A 15,051-nucleotide genomic window follows, 5' to 3' on the forward strand; every position below is an offset into this window, starting at 1 on the left:
AGGGCGTCGCCTGCCTTGTCTGACTTGCGTCAAATAATGGAAGCTTACAGTGCTTAATGTCGAGAAGTTGTATATACTTAGCTGGAAATACTTCGATGGGAGTTTTAGGGTCTGATGTCATTTTGATTTTAGCAGTAGATTGTAGATGTCGCTACATATAGTTATTTTAAAAATAGTTTTAGCGCCATCCTAAAGCATCATCGGTGCTGCGGATATTGAGATAGTTATTTGAAAGTTAGAGAGTACTGATGCTGAATGAAAGAAATTTTTATTAGACTCCAACATAAAATAACTTTATTCATATTGGTAACTTATGAACGTAAACAGAAAAGATGTTAAATTTATTTTGAATTTACATTTACTATTAGTTCGCAAGTCAAGGGCGTAGAGCGAGCAAGAACTGGCAAGAAACTCTCTGCCACTCTTTTTAATCGCCAAGTTTTGAGTCATACAAATTGTTTGAACTGGAGCAAATCAATCCCAAGGATTAGGATCATTTTAATAAAGTCATATTTATAGATTTTTAGTGATTAATTTATGTTTAACTTAAGAAGTCATTACCATGGTCGTTGTGCCTGCCGAGGTCGTGTTTGTCAATGAAGAGGTCATGATCTTTGTCCAGCTCCCAGAACTTGCAGTAGATCACATAGAAGTGCTCGTAGCTGGAATTTATAAATAGGCAGGTAATTACTAGCGAACTAAAATTCAAATAATGAAAATTGTGGATATCTCAAAAATTACTAGACAGATATTAATGTGACTCAGCTTCCGATAGATATACTCAATTATTAAACTATAATCATTTTTCAAAGTTGGTCAAAAATTACAGTTAAAGAAACTAGATTTCATTTTAATAGAACCTGCAAACAGGACGCTCACCTAATGTTAAGAACCATGAAAACTTAATGTCAGAGAGCTCGCGAGTACGTAGCCGGCCTAAATTGGAAATTTTTTGTCACACACAATATAAAACATACTTGTAATTTTTATATCACTAAAAAATAATCGTTATTAAATATATACACAAGAGACTGCAATATCACGATAACAATTTGACATTGATTAGTCTAAACGCCATCTATTGACGAAAAGTTGTAACATTCCGCTGGAGAAATAACTTTTTGTTTTCCATTATGTTTGGATAGTCTTATTAAAAGCTAATTCTCCAAATACCTAAAATATTGTGTAACTTGGTTGATGTCTTCTTCATCCTCTAGAAGCTGGATGACTTGTAGAAAGTTGGACCTTCTGAGTTCTGGGATCGATATCCTGCCAGACCACGATCGGTTCACGCAGTAGAATATCCTGGCGATCACCTGAGATAAACAAAAGTAGTTATTAATATTTTTCTGTTTTTATTACGCAATACAGCTAATATATATTATATATAACAATTATACTAAACATAATATATAGACATGAAATACATAATATATACAAAAATCTTAAAACTTTTTATTTATTTATAGCCTTATATCAGAAATAAAAAATATATACATTATAACTGTGTATTGTTTGTCATTAATCTACGATAACCATTGTCCTCCAGTTTTCTTTATTGTACACTAATTTCGTCCAGGTCTTTACAGCCATTTCCATGATTTCATCCGCCCTTTTAAATTGCCTACTTCTTGGTTGCCATAGTGTTACAATTTTGCTCCATTTATCTGCTTATGGGTATGTCCAGCCCATTTCCATTTTAGTTGTTTTATTTTAAATGTAACGTCAGCAAACCCCGTTTGTATCTCTTAAATTCTTGTTACTTGTTTTGTCAATTCTTCTTTTCTTTATAATACTTCTTTTCATGGCTCTCTGGGTTACGCTTAATCTTTCACATTGTGCTTTAGTAAGTGCCCATGTTTGGCAGCCGTATGTGGTTGGTAGGATACATGTTGAAACGTTTACTAAAGGATAAATTCAATAAACATTATTGAATACATTTATCTAAGTAATACCTAATTCGGCTGTGTTGTGTGATGGTGTGAAAGTCCCTCTTCTGCGATAGCTAAAAATAGTTGCAAAATTTCTATGCCTAATATTTCCTCGTGTTTCCTCACGATGTTTTACGTCGAGCAATGTTAATTGCGCATATAGACAGAAAGTCCATTAATTTCAGTCGGGAACCGAACCTACGAGCTGAAGGATGAGAGTCCAAGGGATGCAGCCAATAGGCCTGCTCTCGTTCCACAACTACGCAGTTCTGCTCACCACCACTATGTGAAACCAGCTGCCCACTGAAGTATTTCCCAACCACTTCGAGTTAGGGCCCTTCACGAAAGAGCGTACCAATTCCTTAAAATGCCTTCACCAGCCTTTTGGAATTAAGTGTCCTGGGCAGTAACGGAGTCTACAATTGACTTCTTTTCTATAAAAAAACGACCGTTTAACTCTGAACCCTAACGGCCAAATTTTAGCAGACAGTTGTACTTAATAAAATAAACAGCAAAAAAAGATTGCTATACAAATTAATACCAAAGCGGGGAGCTAACAAATGAAAACGTGTTCTAAATATGCAGAACTGGAAATTTTAGATTTTCCCGCCAGAAGCATAATGCATTGTTGGAATCTTTTATACTGTGCTACAATGTGTCGCGTACTCTTCATTGTAACCTGCTCTGTTCCAGCTAGTTTTCTATTTATATAAAAGATACATCGTTTATTAAGATAAACTAAACATTACAAAGCAGTGTTGGCCTAGTGGCTTCAGCTTCGATCCCGGCTGTGCACCAATGGATTTTCTATGTGCGCAATTAGCATTAGCTCGAACGGTGAGGAAAACATCGTGAGGAAACCGGCATGCCTTAGACCCAAAAAGTCGACGGCGTGCGTCAGGCACAGAAAGCTGATCACCTACTTGCCTATTCAATTCACAAACGATCATGAAACAGATACAGAAATCTGAGGCCCAGACCTAAAAAGAGTGTGGCGCCATTGTTTTTTTTTAACATTAACAATTTTCTTAACCTAGACAATAATAATTATAACGAATTTAAAAAGTTTGGTCCCCGTGGTAGTGTACCTTTAACGCTGGCAGCAATACCTATTTCGTTGAGGAAGCACCAGCTACCACCAATGATCCCAGCATTGGTGGTACCGCCAACTCGCAACAAAAAATCGCTCTGTTGATGAACGACAGACGTCGAGGCGATACGGGTGGAATTTTATAATCTGCCTTGACGAAGGATGAAACTCAGCTGTAGGTAGGGAATCCGAACAAGTCCTCTGAGGAGATTCCATGGTAAAAGCGGTAGAAGATGCATGGACTCCACAAAACAAGGGGATCAAGTTGGTAAAATGATCGTTCGAAGATTCGATAACGTCAAATTTTGGATTTTGATGTCCCGGAGCTTCAGGACTTCTCCTGACTCCAATATATTCTAGCTAATCTTATGATGTTTGTGGTCTATAACTGGAATTACTTACAGTATGAACATATCTCGAGTGGAACTCCGTGGCTTCCTTCAAGAAGGACAGGCCGGGATGTGTGTCCACAACATCCTGGACTAAAGGAACGAAGTCCTCTGGTGAGAGAGTATTGCTTTTGCCTCTTGTTAAGATGTACACGAATCTTGAAGCTTGGTCGTGGCAAGTTGTACTCATTCTGGAGAACAAAGTTTTAATTTAATTCGTAATACAGCTAACATAAATTATATATAACAATAGTAAATATATTAGCAGTGTTGGCCTAGTGGCTTCAGCGTGTGACTCTCATCGCTGAGGTTGTAGGTTCGATCCCCGACTGTGCACCAATAGATTTTCTTTCTATGTGAGCTTTTAACATTCGCTCCAAGGTTGAGGGAAAATCTCGTGAGGAAACCGCACCGGAGGCTGACTTGCCTATTAGATTGACAAATGATCATGAATTAGATACTGAAATCTGAGGCCCAGAACTAAAAAGGTGCCAGTTACGGAACTGTTTATTTTTATACAGCCTATATCTGTACTACTATATAATTCGATTATATTATAATCTATGGTAAAGTGTCTGTGTTCTTTTAAATTTAATATTTTTTTAAAGAAAGTATCTGTAATCTTAAAAATTGATTTTTTTAAATAAAATAATCCGTCAAATGTGCAATCATTTCAAGGCTTTTGTTATTATAATCAAAGCAAATGATAAACAATTACGATATACGACGGGTTCCGATGTTTGTCTTTGTCTAAATTAAACAGAGATTATTACCGGGATTTATACGTAAGCCTCAGGTTTGAGTTTCACACGCTTAAACTTAAAATATCACTATACATATAGTATATTATTTATAACCTACATAGTAATAATAATTAAAAATTAATAAATAGAAAATTGAAACCCCTTCAAAAAGTTTCGCCCTTGTGGCATTATACCTTTTTGTCCGTTATTATAAGAAAATATTAAAATGGCAAGAAAAAGAAAAATCTTAAGTGAAAAATAAGACTTAATTGGAATGATACTTCAAGATACAGCCTACTTTCTTTAAAAGGCTTTTAGCTTATTATATTGCGCTTTATTTAAATGAAGGCTTATATTTTAAGCTCATTTTTAGATTTTTTGTAAACTGAGGAAAAGATCTAGAATAAACAGATAGTTTTATTTTTAAATGTTCAAGATTCCAACCAAGGAATGAATGATAATATACAAAGCAATAATGACATTTGACATTTATGTCAAACTTAGCCTTAAATTGCGATTTTGAATTTTTTAATGTAATTGTAGGCAAACGGGCAGCAGCCTCATCTGATGTTAAGAGCTCACATTGCCAGAAGGCTCGCAAGTGCGTTGCCGGTCTTTTAAGAATTGGCACGCTCTTTTCTTGAAGCACCCTAAGTCGAATTGGTTCGGAAATACTTCAGTAGGCAGCTGGTGCTACCTAGAGGTGGTGCCCGGCACCACTGCCTATTAAACGCTCAAGTTAGTTTTATAAAATATATAATAATACTCACTCCCTCCAAAAGTCTATGAATTTGTGGCCATCCACTGGAGCGTGGAGGTTCTGCTGCGTTGCAAGGAACAAAGGCATCTTCCAGTAAAGTGGGCACTCGCAGGCTTTTACTATGTGTTTGAAACTCTCCCGAGGAACCTTTAAAAATATTGTTAAATTATAATATGTTTGATTAATTAAAATTATAAAATATATTTCCATCTTTGATTTTGTTCCCTTTGGGGTAGAGACTCTTGGACCGTGGGGTTCAATGCACAGACGCTAATTAAATATGGTGGCACCTGGTAGATAGAACCGGTGACCTCAGAGCCTGTGTTCTCCTCTCTCAGCGAGGAACCATACTCTTTAAATTTGTTTTAATTTTCTATTTTGTATGAGTGGAGAAATAATGTATATAAGATTACTTCTTATTTGTATTGAATGGCCTTGTGTTAGAAATGTATCAAAATATATATAATTTATTTATATTCACGGTATAAAGATCCAAGGTATTTTTGGGGTTTTTTGAAGAAAGTACAAAAATGTGTATGAAAAGTAACTCATGACACTTGACAAATTGTCTAACAAATCAGTAAGTGTACATGAACAAACAAGTGAAATCTTTAGCTTTGAGTAATATCATGATTTATACTACATATTTTCCTTTAAAAGTAAAGCGTCTGAAAGCGTTAGAAGTTGTAAATTAACGACGCGACGAGTAAGTGTTTTCACGCTAAGTGACCTAATTTGGAAAATTTACGCTATGATTTTCATATTAACTTGTTTAATTATAAATTTTGCTTTAGATGTTAAGTTACAATTTTCTACTGATTATCAAATAAATTGATTCAGTTCTTTAAACTAATTAAATTTAGGATTGACTCGGCTCGAAGGACCAACTGTATAAACAGAAATAAAACCAGACTCAAAAGAAAATCATAAACGAATTTAATAGCAGTTTTGGTCTGTCTAAACAGACCGAAACTTGACATTCTTAAGTATGTAGGTCATGCTAAATCTTATCTATAGACTAATATCATTTTATAGGCGCAAAAAAGAAAAAATGCTCACAAGAACAGGGGTTTCTTCTCAATAGACTGTAAGTAGTGTAAGTACTGACTGTAAGTAGTAACATTAGGTTAGTTTGAAATTACTAAGTCCTAATCTAAGTCTAGACCATTTATAAAATATGTTTGCAATAAATACATGTACAAAAATAAATATCGAAAAGGTGCAGAAAAATCATCACTACCGAAAATAAATATGGTCAACCATCCAACACAATTTTTTCCATTCCTATCATTAGTTCCGGAGATTAAGTATTATATATACAACACACAACAAACAACATACAGTATTTACTTACATATAAATAATAATTATTAAAAATTTAAACAAATTTAAAAAGTTTAGTCCCTGTCGCAGTGTACCTTTAATGCTTACAGCGTCACTCCGCTATATTGCGATACTCGTTCGTTATTCGAGGACCAGCTCTGGAGTCACCGGTACCAGGCGCCAACTAAGATCTTTAACTAGCACCTGTGCCTTTGAACCCCACGGGCCAAGAGTTTCTACTCCAATGGGAACAGAATCGAAGTAGAAGAAAATACTTTTATTATTTTAGGGCCTCGCCATCTTCAGTGGTTGTCCAGAAGGTTAGTGCATGATGTTCATTCAAATGTATTAAGCCTAAACACGCTTCCATTGTGTCAATATGATTTTTAATCGATTCAATTTTCACACGTAAAACTTTCATGTGTACCACAGGGAGGAAATCTAATACCTTCACGTATAAAGTGATGCTTTGAAAATTAACATTGTAATTTGAATGCAGTTTGCAACATTCATATGGGCATTGGACCGTTTTGTATTAGATTGCAAAACACAACCTTATGTGTAGGTAATAGCAGCTAGAGTTGCAAGTGAAAGTAGTCTCTTGGGTGGGCTGTCGACTTCCGCCATTATGTATATAGGGCGTGCTGACATGTGTCATTGACGGAGCGTAAACAGTGTTGCTATATTTTACTAATGGTTATAAGTTATCCTGGTAAAAATCTGTCTTTTATTTATTTTACCTTTTTTTTCTGTGATTTTTCTTAATGTATTGTTTCGAGCGAATTGTCTTGTTTTGGATGGTGATTGTTGATTGTTGTTGAAGGTGCATAATTTTCATTATTGTGACGTGAAGCGCCATTATTATTTTTATTGTGAATCTTTAGATTATATTTATATATAAGTTTTCCAATGGATTTTGAGTTATAAACAAATCGACGTTTGAGTGCTTTGAACGGCTACCTCGTGTTGAAAGATGACTATTTGATATTATGATTAGTGATGTCATGTTGGCATTATCTATTGCAGTAAAATTATTTGCAATATTCCGTTGTATTTCGACAAAAGTTGTTTACATTAACCTCTTGTTTTTTCCATGTCATTAGTCTTAGAACATCAAACAACGGAGAGTTGCGTATCTGGGCCACGAGTCGTGTCATGAACGCAACCCCTTGGATCATTTATAATGGGTAAAATCCAGGGTAAACGGCGTGTTAGAAGAAGGAAGAAACGTTGTTCTGACGCATTTTTACAGGTACGACTCGCTTCTCGGGTCTGACGGCCAATCTCCAGCAATGAAGATCCACCAAAAGAAGAAATATTCTTATAAATTCCGGTAATTCATTTAATGGGCGAACCAATGACAATATTGGTAAACAAATTTGAAATAGTAAAACAGTTTTCGTGTGTGCGGTATAATCTATAGTTATTATGATTGTCTATCTCCAATCACCCCGAGGGCCGAGCCCCTTCCGGGGTTATTGACCTGCGAAAGTAGGTCACGCCTTAACCAGCCTATTTATCAAAAAGGACTTAAGTGATATGTGAAGATACATCTTATACGGTATTTTGAGTATTTATATGGCAGCCTGTTGTCACGTGTCGCTTGAGTGTCCAAAGTCTTTCATAGTTATTTCGGGATTTGAGCTCCGAAACGAGACTAAAGGTCCAAAATATTAGTTCCTTAGGGACACGCCAATTTCGTGTTCCTAATATTCCTGTATTGGAGGAACAAAATGTTGATTTTTTAAAATAAAATATATCTAATTAAATTTTGCCATCTTACGGGAATCAATGAAATCTTTAAAGGCGGTTTCGAAAGTCCCATACTAAAATAAATGTATAATTGTAAAACAGTATTATTTGGGCTATCTTCCAATGGAAATGTCTCAGAGCGTTTAGCCACGGATTACTTTTTGTAAATATGGGTCACGCTTGGAAATCTTGGTTATCCCAATATCAGAACCGTAAAATGGGAACACGCTACACAAAAGCGTGTCATTACTTGGTAACTGAGAAAGTATCTACTCTATTTTAGTATATTATTTTCAATCACAGGCGTACGTGGCTTCAGTATAATATTATTTATCATAGGTCTGGTGGGGTAGAATAAGAAACACTGGTCTTACAGTACGGGACAGTAGACCTATCTGCTTAAAGTCTTGCGGCTGGTGAGTAACCCAAGTGTGCTCCAAGAACCGGGTTTACCGACTGGATAGGATGCGACTACTGGATGCTGTATACGACTGTCGACATCTCTATATGTTTATATGCTATATTGTGTATCCTATGTATTTAATATGCAATTTAAATATTTAGTAGTAATAATAACAATCATATATACAGTATTGTCAATTTTCTTAATAGAAATTGTTAAAAATTAAAACAAATTTAAAAAGTTTGGTGGGATGTGGCAGTGTACCTTTAACGCTGGCAGCATTGCCTCGCTGTATTGCGATAATTAATCGTTAAGCGAAGATAGCAACAGCTATGTGGTTGCCGGTGTTATCAACCAGGCGCCAACTTAAATCAAGTTGAAGGAAAGACGATTCGAGCTGTTTATAATTTTCCGCCTGTTCTGCGACAAGCTTTTTTTGCTTGTCCGAGGGAGGTGAGGTGACCACACAAGTATATCCAAAGCCCGTCCCATGTATTTAATATTATACATTTCCACTACCACACAGGTTTAGTCCAAATCCAAAAAAGATTTAATTTATATAGAGGTAGTTTCATTAAAAAATATTTAATAGTTTTCGTGTTCTTTAAGAGCAATGCAAAATAAATGTGACGACCTCTGCCAAAATATATTAGGATAGTTGGAATCGTAAACTTTGAAATTAATATAACTGTGCCAAGAATTCGGCTATTATTGACAGAATATCTTTTTTACATTTAGGCTTTAGCATTGCACACTTTCGGCGTTTAATAAATTGGAATAGTCGCAACGTATATATATATATAAGCCTGGTTATAGCTTACGCACAACGGACTCTAAAAGCGGAAACGGAGTCCGCTAACCTATGCCTGGTTATAGGCAAGTAGGTCATCAGAAGAACAGAGCAACGAAGAAGAACACGAGAAACAAGAAAGGAGGCACACGAGTTCAGATACAGCTGATGTTACCATAAACGTTCTCAATGTCAGAAGGTTTGCGTCACCTCTTTAGAATTGGTTCGCTCATTCTTCAAAAGTCTCTTTCTATAATCTCTAAGCCAAATTGTCTTCTTAACAATTATTCTTATTTTTAATTTAATTTACATTTTTTTCTTCATAACTTACACTGCTAACTATTACTACTATTATTATTTGTTTCTACTGAGTATTATTTTTGCGAATAACCAGCGCTGTGGAACAACTCTGCTCCTCAGCATAATGCTGAGCCAGGGCCAATTACAACCACAGCACACGCATTATACAATTAAACCACCCATTTTTTAAAATTGTTATGTTTCATCCTTTTGTGGGTCTATGTTTTGTTAGTAATAAATGTTATGTCTATGTCTAATTGGTTTGGAAGTAGTTCACCCTTGGTTCTAAGGCATGACAATGTCCTCACGTTTTCCTTCGTACTTGCGAATTTAAATAGCGCCAATTTTATTGGTTTGTCCATTGGGGATCGAAATGAATTTTCGTTCTTTATTAATTACAGTTGGGACTCGCTATCACAGGAGCCTAGATTTTATGCCTTCTTGCTATGTCAGTGACTTTAGTTCTTCCACAGATCTCATCATTTCTGTGCAGTTCACGTAGAGAAACGTTTAACAAAGATCAAGTGAAGTCCACCGTCATGTGAATGTCGAGGCTATTCAACTTTTAACACCACAGGCCTTGTGAGAAGATTGAAGAAGACAACACCATTTGACCAGTGGATAAAAAATACAGAGAAGAACAGAGTGTCTTCCCGTGAATAGAGTTTATGTAACGATATGTTTGAACAACCAGGCTCCAGAATTTAAACGACTCCTTATATGGCAATTGTATTGGTTTTTACCACAAGCGAAATTAGAGAATTATTACTAAATAGATTCAAAGCCCTTGTTAAGTGCAACGCAATAAAGCTTTTTATAAATTTGACGAATATTTTAATGATCCTAATCCTTGGAATTGATTTGCTCCAGTTCAAACAATTTTGTATGACTCAACTTTTAGCGATTAAGAAGAATGGCGGAAAGTTTATTGCCAGCTCTTCTTACCCGCTCTACGCCCTTAACTTGCGAACTGGTAGTAAATGTAAATTTACAATTAATTTAACTTCTTTTCTGACGTTCATAAGTGTAATTGTTTACCTGGATAAGGTTATTTTGAGTTAAATATCCTTTTTACTCAATTAGACTCACATTATTTATGAGTCTTAAGTTAGGGTAGATCGTATTGGTACACGTCTCAGTGAAGATGAAAAAATGTGAAATAGCGCAGTGCTTAATGCAAATAAAAAGCTTGCTGTCATATTTTGCACAGCATTGCATCAATTCAGCGAGAACATCGCATTGCAGTTTTATGACGTCTATTAAACAGAAATAGTTTACCTAATCTCGTTAAACCAGTGGCGCTACAACCTTTAATGTTTGGGCTTTAGATTTCTGCCTGTTGTCTGATGATGTGTTGTAATAGACCACAAGGTATACTTTCTAAGCCTGAGACATGTCATACACTTTTTGGTCTGAGAACTTTTGGTTCCGTCACGATTTTTACTTCACGGTACGAGCGAGTGTTAAAAAAAGTATTGTGCGGTAACCAATATTAATTTATAAATCCTAAAGAACATGTATGCTTAATCTTTTAAGCATTATTGCTTCTTCTTTATAAACACACATTTGTGTGTATATTGAATACATCAATTATACATATAAATTACAAACTAGAGTTATGTAACCTTACATTAGTTACGTATTTTAGTTAATAATTAGAAACGCATTTTAACAATCATGATACTTGAAGCCAATTAAGTGTAAAACGTTAAAATATGAGCCTTTTTTATTTTTATAATATAACATTCTCGTTTCCGATAATGTCCAATAGGTCGACATTACTTATATTCTTTATAGGTACCAGAAGTGTCACTTAGGTTTAAGAACCCATAAATAATTTACAGCTTTTTGTTAGTCCCAACCCCACTCATCCTAATTTAATGTTTCAAGCTCTTCTTTTAAATCAGATTTTGATTAAAAGCAGTTGATTGCTTTCAAACAAAGTGTTTCATTTATTTAAACATCAGTAAGCCCACAGGATCACTAAATCATTGACCGAAAATTTTCTCGCGTTTGGTTCATTTTCAGGTGTAACAAGAGTTTTAGATTTGCCGCCAATTCACAAAAACAAATGACAAATTAATGCAATACACTACATTACCAAGGAGTTCTAAAATTGAAATAAAAAAAAGGTTTTCATTTGCAATGTTTCTAACTGGCCAGTTTTAAACATTTTCAGTGTTGCCCACGTATATATTTTATGTTAGTTGTGAAATTACGAAATGAATAGATAAGACCGACAATGATTAGAGCTATTGAAGCGTACTAACGCCATCTATTGTCGCAAAATTCTTTGTCACCGAAATTGCGACGAAATTGTCGAGATATAAATACTTATTTGATATAATTGAATTTGTGAATAATAGGAATGTCTAGACGTTCGTATAAACGCTCAAAGCCTCATGAATATTTTATTGATATACAACATGTATCTTTTTTATTTTATATATATTGACGCCTATTCCAAAGGCGTAGGCGTACGTTCAAATTAAACCTGATAAAGTTTATTCGTTTATGAACATTAACTTATGGATTGTAGCCGGCTCTGGACGCCGAGAGCAAACAACGTCTATGGCTATGGCTATGTCTAGAGAACTGAATGAGTAGACTAGTCATTAGATAGCCTAAAGATAGCATAAAAAGTAAGCCGAAAATATACTTTTATAATAATAAAAATAGTGTGTGTGTACTATTGTACACACGTAAGAAGTGAAACTTCTTTATGACCTTTATTTTTTTAAAAATAATCTACTATTTGCAGCTTTATAGAAATTGGTTAAATAAGATAAAGTTTAACAAAAGCCTTTCATAATCATAGACATAAATACAAATAATTCAATTATAGTATTGTCTTTTGTTAAAATAGCTTTTACACATTAAGAATAACACTTTTTGAATGGATTAAAGCTATGTATTATTATAAAAAACTTATAAAATAATTCTGTGATACTTTTGACATTTAACACCTTTTGTCTTCAGTCACCGTTACCACGCACGCTGAAAAGCAAAATTTAGCAGTATGTAAATAATTATAAGTTTTTAATAATAATACATAGCTTTAATCCGTTTAAAAAGTGTCTTTCTTAATTCAATTATTTCATTTTACCTTATTACTACTAAGATTATAACAGAATTTTATTAATTGTAACACAATAATTACTATCATTGTTATCGCTATTATATATTTTTGTTATTAATGCCTTCGAATCTCTTCGAATTAACCGTGGGAGGGACTAGAAAAAGATGGCGAGTAACGGAAAAATGTGATGTGTAACGGAAAAAAATGTGACGGAAATTTTTCCAACGCCGATACAGAAGTTTCACTTCAATAATAAATATTTTACAAATATCCGCACAAACAGCCATATCTCAATAGGCACGCAAATGTCATATCAATTTTTACAATGTTAAAAGTATTAACTTCTTGGAAGGTGATTAAATAGTTTTATAGCCATGGCTTAACAATTTTTTTGGATACAGGGACCCATACTGAGCCTCGGATCCTCGGTATATGCAGACAAGTTTCTTACAGACTGCTATGGTTATATTTATCCAAACCACACCGATTTTCTAATGTCATGGCCATGGAGCAAATAGCCATGGAGCGAGAGTAGGGGAGCAAGCCAGTAAGAAAGTTCGAGAGAGAGGAAGGGAGATCGAGAAACAATACACGCTATTGGCTGATGAATTCGTTTGGTAGTTACATATTAGAACTTTACATGGCAATTCTGTCGCATAACGTCTTGTGCAGTAAACGCAGATTTTTTATTTATTTATAGTATCACTAGCACGAATACAGTGTGTAAGCAGTGTGAATATAGATATACAAATACTGGTACATGATCATCTATTGGGGCTTTTGGCTTAGTAATAATTAATTTACAAAGAATCTTCACTTTTTTTATTTGTCCCTTTCGCTGTTTAAATATGTTTAATCACTTTGATTTGTTCCATTAGTTTTGCCAAAGTAACTATATGTCTTATGTAGCTTTGCACTTTAATTGCCTGGAAGAGATCGAAAGCGATGAGGCCAGTTGCCATCCTTTTTTATTTAACTCTTTTAATTTGCATTCCTGTATATTTATAATGAAGTGTTAATAAATTAATAATATTGTGTATGCCTGAAAGCTACTGGGTCGGTAACAAAAAATCCTTTATCGTTAGAAAGAAGATATCATCTTTTATTATTTAACAACTGTTAGTTACTTAGATGTCATGTGGAACATGGTGTAATGGTTGCAGCTCCTTACAAGCGTTGTATAAAACACAAAACTTGGCGATTAAAAAGAGTGGTGGAGAGTTTATTGCCAGTTCTTCTCTTCCGTTCTACTCCCTTGATTTGAGAACTGGCAGTAAATGTATAATTAAAGAACCATTTACTATTTAATATGTATTTCTTATTTGACGTTCATAAGTTTACATTGTGTTACCTAAATACATAAATTATTTTGAATTTGAATGCTTACATTATCCCGCAATACCATACCATTTATATATTTTTTTAAAGGAATCTAGGAATCGGCTTAGTTGCGACCATAAAGTAATAATTTAAATGACACTTTAAAATAGAGGTTCCTCCGTAATATCCAGGTTAAGAGGATATGACTTTATAGAACATTTAAATTCACTTAATATTTAAAATGTAATCTAGGTAGTTTCGAGAACCTAGAACTATGAAAATTCAATGTAACGTAAGGTTCAAATATTATTTATGAAATATACCTAAATTGCTGCCAGTTAATATTAGGCCACAGACTGAGAATAACTGGCAATCATCTTTCCGTCAGTCTTTTAAATAGCATTCTTTTAACAAAATGTTTCTAAGCTCTCTCATATTAAAGCACTTCATTATAATTAAATTATAAACGAATTTCATATTTCCTCATATCGTGAATTGTGTTTAAAATTTAAGTAAAGCATAACAATAACATGTATTAAGATACTGAATTTTTACATATTTCGTAAAATACAAGTTTTTTGAGACAGAATGCCTGGTAAGAACTATTAAGCTCTTCCCTTAGGGTCCCTAAGTTGACTGATGCTGACGCATCCCAACAAGCCTTGTGCCCGACCTCCCCAGCTTTACAAATCAGAGCGATGTGAATGGCCCTTGTGCCAAGATCCACTCCCCATCATTCGCGGCCATAGAGGACCGTGATTTCCACGGCTGTTACCGTGTCGATAACGAGCGATTGCTGGTGGCGCCATGGGGTTTTAGTCTGCACAGTCCCACATAACCCTTTTCCACGAGGCAACCGAACGACGGGAGGTATTGAACCCAGGAAAAACAAAAAAGCCCCCTAAGTCGAATTGGTTAGGAAATACTAGTGGTCAGCTGGCCTGTCGGCCGCAGATCCAGGTTATAGAGGAAAATAAAAACTCATAGGTTTCTTATAATTCGAGATATTTTTTGAGGTGATATATGCTGGATTTCCTCCCCATTTACCATACTGAATTAACACGGGTAGAACCGCGAGCACAGTTGTATAGTAGTTTTGCTAAGCCCAGTCGACTGTAAGCTGAATTCAACTGTCATTCGCAAACAACGAGCTTTAAATCCAGTTTAAGAA

General features: G+C 34.8%; 1 protein-coding gene and 1 long non-coding RNA gene across 2 annotated transcripts in view; one reads left to right on the top strand and one right to left on the bottom strand.

Moving 5' to 3' along the window:
• Positions 1-15,051, bottom strand: part of LOC123717870 — a 91,883-nt gene that overhangs the window by 9,190 nt on the left and 67,642 nt on the right. The window contains exons 3-6 of the mRNA XM_045674119.1: positions 4,924-5,060; positions 3,424-3,601; positions 1,174-1,316; positions 562-662 (exon numbers count right to left, since the gene is read on the bottom strand). Coding sequence (XP_045530075.1) covers positions 562-662; positions 1,174-1,316; positions 3,424-3,601; positions 4,924-5,060 — 559 coding nt within the window. The remainder of the gene's footprint in view (positions 1-561; positions 663-1,173; positions 1,317-3,423; positions 3,602-4,923; positions 5,061-15,051) is intronic.
• On the top strand, positions 460-5,056 carry LOC123717876. Its single transcript, XR_006754888.1, has 3 exons — positions 460-683; positions 3,426-3,524; positions 4,936-5,056. It is a non-coding gene; the product is annotated as an uncharacterized LOC123717876 (long non-coding RNA).

Source organism: Pieris brassicae, chromosome 13, assembly GCF_905147105.1.
Source record: "Pieris brassicae chromosome 13, ilPieBrab1.1, whole genome shotgun sequence".
NCBI lineage: Eukaryota > Metazoa > Arthropoda > Insecta > Lepidoptera > Pieridae > Pieris > Pieris brassicae.